Source organism: Eptatretus burgeri, chromosome 5, assembly GCF_056783735.1.
Source record: "Eptatretus burgeri isolate ZD-2024b chromosome 5, Ebu_testis_v1, whole genome shotgun sequence".
In the NCBI taxonomy this organism is placed as follows: Eukaryota; Metazoa; Chordata; class Myxini; order Myxiniformes; family Myxinidae; genus Eptatretus; species Eptatretus burgeri.
The window spans coordinates 462,664-472,827 of NC_140965.1; the positions used below are offsets into that span (position 1 = coordinate 462,664).

Below are 10,164 nucleotides of genomic sequence, written 5' to 3' on the forward strand. Positions count from 1 at the left end.
ACCAGAGAGGCTCGAGGTGACCATCATCTCCCTCGACCCATCCATACCTGGTTGCTTCTGGAACATCAAAGGTTGGGATATGAGACCGCTTCAATTGGGCCACACGATAATTCGCTCTTCTGATATGGGGGTATAGAGACTTTGATTATAATTATCCCACTCCGAATGGAAGAGGCTATTGCGTTCACCCCTCACAATCTGTGGGGTGAGCGGCGTAGATGACTGGTCCAGCGCTTTTGCCAAAGCAGTTTCTAGCTCAATACTGAAATCATAAGTCTCACAGTTACCTAGTCGACTGAGAAGGGTTGTAAGTTGCTTACTTCTGTACATATGTCTGAGTGACAGACACAGCAAAATGTGTTTCGGGAGTTTCCACTCTGAATTTGTGACAGAGCGACACAGGTCCTGTCCAATTGATAAAACCAAGCGCTCAGACTTCTCACATTTGGATGTAGGGTTTCCAGATATGACGAGATTGAGAAATTTCTGGAGTTCTTCTGGGAGCATATCTGTATTGACGGTGAGATCAGCTGCAGTCGGAGGCCATGGAAGATCCTTGCCCTCCTTGAATACTCGATGGATGATTCCTCGCAACATTAGTGCAACTTCCTTTATGCTGTCCTTGGTAGCGACCTTGTAAACTTGACTAACAGCTTCGCCAACTGTTAGGGAAGAGCTATATACCAAGAAGAACGAAATGAAACCTTGCTCATCAGATTCAACCTTGTTGAACGAGAGTTTTGTTCCTAGATGTGTATGCTTTTCCAGCCGTCGCATTCGTTTCTCCGAACGATAATTAGAATTAGCAAAAGCAGTTTCATCGAGTTTGGCAACATAGATTAAGCGAAGCGAAGAAAGTTGAATTGCTTGTTTCTGGATAATTACGTGCTGCTCTATGAAATCAACCACTGCATTGAAGGCTGCATTGTGAGCGGCAGTCAGATTAGCTTGTTCTGCAATTGTTTGAGGGTTCTTGCTGTTCCCTCGTGTTGACGCCCGCTCAATCTCTTTTCGGCAGTAGGAATGGAACCGAGCTTCAGCTGCGAAGAGATCAACACCTTTTATCCTCCGAAGAAGTGATTGATTGCCCTTTTCCTCAGCAAGAGCTTCAATATTCTGCCATGCTTCAGTCATTGTGAATTTAGTTGGACGTTGTGTGGTACGAGTGTTTTTAATGGTCACATGAATGGGTCCCTCTTTTCCACAGAAGATACACTCCGGGCGAAACACAGTTGTCGTATTTCCTGATTTCCGGGGAGAGTGGCGATGAGAGAGAGAGAGAGAGAAGGCGGGTTCCGGGGAGAGAGAGAAAGCTGGTTCGGAACGATTTCGGCTTTTGAGACGATCTAGATTCTTTGAGAAATACTGATAGCAGCCCCTATGGTAGCCTGTAATGGTCAAATCATAACCATCTCATGAGTCTGGTATCTGTCGGCATGCCTCTTCCATGCGGAGTGCAGATGAGGGTGATTCTGCCAATCTCATTTCATGAATCTCGTGCAACACTGCCAGTCTCTCTGTCGGGTCTGCAACTGTTTGCAATGCCGTAAATTTGTCATGTTTAACACCCCTCACTACATGTATTAAGCATTTTTCAGTTTTGGTTGTACATGAGAGTTCACCAGATGCTTTGGTCCTTTTTCACTTTTGGCCACGATCCATGGTGAAACAAAACTTAGTAAGGGCATAGATCCAATTCTACCATTCACCTGTAAAACACTGAGACACAATGTTACTCCACTGACATCATGTAATAGAGGCAAAATGTTGGCCAGCTTCTAAAGTGAATCAACTTCGCTAACAAACTTGAGATATTTAGACGATACTTGAAAAATGATCACATTTTGTCCAATTTTGAATGTTTTTCTCGATTTTGATCTAATAAATGGCATCTAAATGCTAAAATAATGTTCTTAAATGATTTACAATCCCACAATTAATTTAAAAAGTTCTTTCATTTATGTTTCGAGGACATGTGGTAAAAAAAGTTATGACATTTAAATTTTCGCTGACGTTCGTGACGAAATCCAAGATGGCCGCCGAATGGATGTATAGTGTGTAATATAGACAGTACATAGTGTGTAATAAATGTAATATAGACAGTTTATGGTGTAATAAATGTAATATAGACACTTTATAGTATGTAATAAATGTAATGTAGACAGTATATAGTGTGTAATAAATGTAATATAGACTACATAGTGTGTAATAAATGTAATATAGACAGTACATAGTGTGTAATAAATGTAATATAGAGTCTATATTATAGACAATATATAGAGTGTAATAAATATATAGAGTGTAAAACCTGGTGATGGCGCAGTGGTTAGGGCAGCGGCTTGGGATCCAAAAGGTCTTGAGTTCAAACCCCGTTTGGTCACTGAATTAATACACCAGGGGGTTGACTCAGCCTGTCATCCTTCCGAGGTCGGCGAAATGAGTACCAGTATACTGGGCCGGTGTATACCCCGGTTAAAATAGGTGTACCATATCCCTGTGTCGTAAGAGGCGACCAGGGTTGCGTCAGGAAGGGCATCCGGCGTAAAACATGTGCCAAATCACTATGTGGATCAGACGGATGATCCGCTGTGGCGACCCCGAAAGGGAGCAGCCGAAAGAAGAAGAAGAAGAAGATATAGAGTGTAATAAATATAATATACACAGTATATAGTGTAAGCCTGGTGTTGGCGCAGTGGTTAGGGCTGCGGCTTGGGATCCAAAAGGTCCTGAGTTCAAGCCCCGTTGGGCCACTGAATTAATACCCCAGGGGGTTGACTCAGCCTGTCATCCTTCCGAGGTCGGCGAAATGAGTAGCAGTATACTGGGCCGGTGTATACCCCGGTTAAAATAGGTGTACCATATCCCTGTGTCGTAAGAGGCGACCAGGGTTGCGTCAGGAAGGGCATCCAGCGTAAAACATGTGCCAAATCACAATGCGGATCATACGGATGATCCGCTGTGGCGACCCCTAACGGGAGCAGCCGAAAGAAGAAGAAGAAGAAGAAGAAGACACAGTATATAGTGTGTAATATATGTAATATAGACAGTTTATAGTGTGTAATAAATGTAATATATACAGTTTATAGTGTGTAATAAATGTAATATATACAGTTTATAGTGTGTAATAAATGTAATATAGACAGTATATAGTGTGTAATAAATGTAATATAGACAGTTATAGTGTATAATAAATGTAACATAGACAGTTTATAGTGTGTAGTAAATGTAATATTGACAGTTCATAGTGTATAATAAATGTAATATAGACAGTATATAGTGTGTAATAAATGTAATATAGACAGTACATAGTGTGTAATAAATGTAATATAGACTGTGTAATAAGTGTAATGTAGACAGTATATAGTGTGTAATAAATGTAATATGGAAATTATATAGTGTGTAATAAATATCATATAGACAGTGTGCAATACATGTAATATAGACAGTACATAGTGTGTAATAAATGTGATATAGACTATATAGTGTATAATAAATGTAATATAGACAGTTTATAGTGTGTATAAAATGTAATATAGACAGTATATAGTGTGTAATAAATGTAATATAGACAGTGTGTGATAAATGTAATATATACAGTTTATAGTGCATAATAAATGTCATATCGACAGTTTATAGTGTAATAAATGTAATATAGACAGTTATAGTGTTTAATAAATGTAATATAGACAGTACGTTGTGTGTCATAAATGTAATATAGACAGTTTATAGTGTGTAATAAATGTAATATAGATAGTACATAGTGTGTCATAAATGTAATATAGACAGTATATAGTGTGTAATAAATGTAATATAGACAGTATATAGTGTGTAATAAATGTAATATAGACAGTTTATAGTGTGTAATAAATGTAATATAGACAGTACATAGTGTGTAATAAATGTAATATAGACTGTGTAATTAATGTAATATAGACAGTATATCATGTGTAATAAATATAATATAGACAGTATAGAGTGTGTAATAAATGTAATATAGACAGTTTTCTTGCATATGGCAGCTTCGCTGCTGGGGTAGCTATCATTTCTTGGAAGCATGACTGTTTCACTGATGCAGTGCCCCTCTACCAGTACACTCTGGTACTCATTTCACCGACCTCGGAAGGATTACAGGCTGAGTTAACCCCCTGGTGTATTAATTCAGTGGCCAACGAGACTTTAACTCAGGACCCTAAGATCCCAAACCGCCACCCTAACCACGAAGCCACCACCTTGCTGAATGCTATGAAAATGTCGGTTTGAGCAGAAATACATACGCCGCTCCAATATTGTACGTAAACGTTTCATGGGTAGTTTCAAATGTTACTGAAAAGGAAGTGTCATTTAACTCTGAAACATCAAAGTGGTATCGCAGCTTTCACTCGGCATTCATCACCTGTATCGTGTCCCCACGCACATCAACTGCAGGCGCCAAACGGCTTGCTATCGCTTGCCAAGCTACTTGTTCCTTATCAACCACTTTGTAAACTGCTCGTCCAGTTGCTCAGAAAGAGGAGCAAACGATTAAGAGATGCTTTGTTGTGTTCGCAAAGATGGCCGCCATAGTCGTCATCATCATTGATATTGATATTTGTCGACCCCATGATGATCATTTTTATGGAATTGGTTCATACGCTACATTTAGGCAGTATTGTGTCTGTTTTAAAATCTACGAGGTGCAGACCAACCTTTGGATTTGGGTTGTCAAAGGACAGTGTAGACAGTTTATTTAAATGTCATAAAAAAACGTGAAATGGGATGTATTTTCATGAGAAAGGCCAAATAATGTCTGGGACTCAAAGGGGTCTCAGTGGTCTAAAGGGTCAAAACGATGCATTTTTCATGGAAACGATGTATTTTAGAAGGGTGGTTCTTCTTCATTTTTGATGGATGGAAATAGTAAAGTATTGAAGCAGCTTCACGGCTTAAAAATACAAAGTTTTCAAGAATTCAATGGGTGTCGAAAGACATCTGGAACACTGTACATTAATTCCGAAATACTATCTGTAATTACTGTAAACATGTGCTTCTCTCCTCCAATGGCCCTCCCCGATTTATAAAACGTGATTAATCCATTTTGCTTTTGTTTGCCTGTCATCAAAGTGGTGATTTATCCCATTATGTTTGGAAAGCCACAACCGTGAAAAATTGGCAACATTACCACACCTCGCAGGAGGCTTTGTCAAACCACCGCCGGATCGCCTGGGCCACTGCTTGGGTCTATCCTGCAGAGAAATGATCCACATAGAGATTCTCGTTCAAGATATCTATATGCCGAAAACCGAAGTGAAGATCTATTAAGCTTTCCATTTGGATGGCGTATGATTTCTTTTGATGGTCCATCGCTAAATTGCTGATGGTGTGGGTGGAGGATTGGACCTTGAGTCCACCCAGTAGTGACCTGTAACATTCGTTCGTCAGGAGTGGCATCGGGACACTGTTCCGAATTCGGCGACTGAAACGCAACAAACTAGAATGGCACTCGGTTGGTGCATTCCTCCACCAGGCTGAACACTGCACAGTTCACATTTTGTATCCCACTGATAAGCTGGAACTGGATTCGGACCTGAACCAAAATCGAATCCGCTTGTTATTGTCACCTAACCAACTCGTCCACCGAGTTATATTACAAATCGTCCACAACTTTTTGAGATATTGTGCTATACATAGTTTTTGGCACCATCTCTCAATGGTGAAGAATCACTTTAAAAATTCTAATATCTGAATCGGGATTTGAATCTTCACCAAAATCTAATAGTTTAGTCATCACATACCCATCCTCTCCACCAAATTTTGACTGGATCCGTCTGCAACGTTTTGAGATATCCTGCTCACAGACAGACAGGGTTGAAGAAATAACCTAGGAAACTTGAGTGGAAAGAAAGTTGTGGAGTGGAGAGAGAGCATGGGGGTGTGTTCAATCACCAAGTTTCTTGTTGAGCTAAGTGGCCGAAGTACTCAAGCAAGCACTCCATTCAAAACCATTGATGAGGAACGCTTGGCATGTCTAGCTGCTTAGTAACTGAATACACTCCGTTGTAGCATCCAGATAATATGGTGGGGGTGTCGAGGGTGTCAAAACGATGCCATTTTGCATATATTGCTTATACCAGCAAAGTACCTGTCCGACGGGTGATCTTGCTCCAAGTATGCAACACGTTCTTTTGTCACAAACTTTTATTTGGGCGGTGTGTAGGCAACTGACAGCTGCCTCAATCTCTCCTAAAAATATGAATAACCCGGTTTCATGCGTGAAGCAAAACATTCCTACTACGTATAATTCAAAACACCTCACGGCACTGGAAAATATGGGAACAGGAATACTGTACTGTAAATGGTGGAGACTTGTAACACCCTTCCCCCACCTGAAAGCGGTGCTACACGATACACATCTACATAGACAATTTGCATCCCCTCCCCTCCCTCCCCCCAAGACCACTGACAAAGATAACAACACCCCTATACATTAATCGAGGTCATGCTGATCAGAGGTAGCAAGTCTGGATGGAATTGGCTCACAACTGTTGGAGGAGTAGCGCAACAAACAAACACACACAAACACTGGTCCGTTAATTAAAGTAAGGATGTCCCGATTTTTATGGAAGTTTTTCTGGTGTTGTGTTTTAAAAATGTAGTGATGAATTTGTAAGTAATCTAATGAGTCAGAATGTTATCTGAATAATGTACTTTGTTTTCTCAACATATTGTGATCAAATTGTAGTTTTAACCAGGCTGGTAAGGCAGATAACCACCACCAACCTGGTGGATCATTCTTCATCTTCAATTGAAGTTCCTTCATCGACTTTGCCATTGTGAACACATCATGCTCTTTTTTTGTATGTGATATACGACTTGCTCTGTGATAGCATCTCTGTGATGTCATAGACCAATCTTCCTGATATTAAAGAACAGCGGCTGTTGCCTTGACATTTTGAGAATGGTCAGATTATGGTTACACGGGAAATTGCAAACTGAGATGATTTTCTTTGAGAGATTCCATCACAGTTAAGACTTAAATTAACAACCCAAGCCTGCAGCCTTCAAGTTCGTTGTTTGTGGGCCCGACACATTTGAATAATGTTCCACTGAACAATATATCACATTTGCTAAAGTAAGTCAGCATAAATGTCTGAGTACAGCTTTCTATTATAAAGATGGCTGAAGTAGGAAAGCATATCCAGTATGTATGTATAGCCGTATAAACCTTTCTATACATACACAGTCACCGAAGGGTACAATGAAATTTAACAATGGAAAGTTATCTATTCCATATTGACAAATTTCATTAACTCCAAATGGTTATTAACCTCCGCCATCTTCGAAGATGGATGGAGGTGACTGTTTTCACCCCTTTCTGTTTGTTTGTTTGTTTGTTTGTGAACAGTATTACAGAAAAACTCCGAGACGGATTTCGACGAAACTTGGTGGGGGGGTTCGGTATGGTCCAAGGATCATGCCATTAAATTTTGGACTTGCCCCCCCCCCTCAAAAAAAAATTGTTAGAGAAAAAAAATTTTTTTTTTTTTGCATTTCTACATGTTTTGAGTTATTTCCAACCCCCCCCCCCCCCAAAAAAAAAAGAGAATTTTTTTTTGCATTTCTACATGTTTTAAGTGATTTCCAAGCCCCCCAAAAAATTACCTCCCCCGAAAAAAATTGTAAGAGAATTTTTTTTTTGCATTTCTACATGTTTTAAGTGATTTCCAACCCCTCCTCAAAAAAATTGTTAGAGAAAAAAAATTTTTGCAACTTTTTTTCAACAAAATTTCGATTTTTTTTTTTTTTGCATTTTTACATGTTTTAAGTGATTTCCAACCCCCCCCCCCAAAAAAAAAATGGAGAAAAGAACTATAACTGTCAGCACTGTTGACATAATATTTAATGAATAAGATATAAGGTTCACTTGAGTGACCCAGCAGTATTGGCGGCAGAGGTTTTGCACTCTCCCGAGTGCTCCCCCTCTAGTTTTTAAGGGTTTTGGCTCAAAAAGTTGTATTCCATCTCAACTTATTCCTTTTATGAGTGTCTAAATTACCTTTTCTTATTCTTAAAACTGGTCAAGATTAGTTAAATAGCTTGATATTTCTGCAGAATAGGAACGTTTAGAAAATAAAGTGTTTTTAAAATTGTGTAGTTAGTAATTCAAGCATCCTTTCCTCTTTCATGGTGGATGTATACCATACCATGGATGTAACACCCGGAATACCATCTTCTTGATTGTGAAATTGTTTTTCTTCATATGCAGAATAAGCCTGGTGTTGGTTTAGTGGTTAGGGTAGCTGGCTTGGGACCTTAGTATCCTGAGTTTAAGCCACTTTCAACTGTTGAATTAAAACCAGGTAGGGTTGACTCAGCCTGTTATCTTCTGAGGTCAGCGAATTGAGTACCAGTGTACTGTGGTAATAACCATACGGGGTAACCTGCGGCAGAGTGGTGACCCGTCCAGGACTGTACTCCTTGCCAATGAAACTCCCTCGGCAGCCCAATGTGCCTTTACATGGTACTATATATATATATATATATATATATATATATATATATATATATATATATATATATATATATATATATATATATCTATATATATATATATATATATATATATTTTTATATATATATATATATATATATATATATATATATATATATATATATATATATATATATATATATATATATATATATATCTATATATATATATATATATATATATATATATATCTATATCTATATATATATATATATATATATATATATATATATATATATATATATATATATATATATATATATATATATATCTATATATATATATATATATATATCTATATATATATATATATATATATATCTATATATATATATATATCTATATATATATATATATATATATATATATCTATATATATATATATATATATATATATATATATATCTATATATATATATATATATATATATATATATATATATATATATATATATATATATATATATATATATATATATATATCTATATATATATATATATATATATATATATATATATATATATATATATATATATATATATATATATATCTATATATCTATATATATATATATATATATATATATATATATATATATATATATATATATATATATATATATATATATATATATATATATATATATATATATATATATATATATATATATATATATATATATATATATATATATATATATATATATATATATATATATATATATATATATATATATATATATATATATATATATATATATATATATATATATATATATATATATATATATATATATATATATATATATATATATATATATATATATATATATATATATATATATATATATATATATATATATATATATATATATATATATATATATATATATATATATATATATATATATATATATATATATATATATATATATATATATATATCTATATATATATATATATATATATATATATATATATATATATATATATATATATATATATATATATATATATATATATATATATATATATATATATATATATCTATATATATATATATATATATATATATATATATATATATATATATATATATATATATCTATATATATATCTATATATATATATATATATATATATATATATATATATATATATATATATATATATCTATATATATCTATATATATATATATATATATATATATATATATATATATATATATATATATATATATATATATATATATATATATATATATATATATATATATATATATATATATATATATATATATATATATATATATATATATATATATATATATATATATATATATATATATATATATATATATATCTATATATATATATATATATATATATATATATATATATATATATATATATATATATATATATATATATATATATATATATATATATATATATATATATATATATCTATATATATATATATATATATATATATATATATATATATATATATATATATATATATATATATATCTATATATATATATATATATATATATATATATATATATATATATATATATATATATATATATATATATATATATATATATATATATATATATATATATATATAT

General features: G+C 33.4%; 1 protein-coding gene across 1 annotated transcript; it reads right to left on the minus strand.

Moving 5' to 3' along the window:
* Positions 1 to 90: 90 nt before the first annotated feature.
* LOC147025678 (uncharacterized) lies at positions 91 to 1,134 on the minus strand. The gene has a single exon (XM_085880313.1). The coding sequence runs from the start codon at positions 1,132 to 1,134 to the stop codon at positions 91 to 93; it is 1,044 nt and encodes a 347-aa protein (XP_085736439.1).
* Positions 1,135 to 10,164: the final 9,030 nt, after the last annotated feature.

What these genes read in the sequence shown, in the direction of transcription:
- LOC147025678 (XM_085880313.1), bottom strand. Translation starts at nt 1,134, where the DNA reads ATGACTGAAGCATGGCAGAATATTGAAGCTCTTGCTGAGGAAAAGGGC.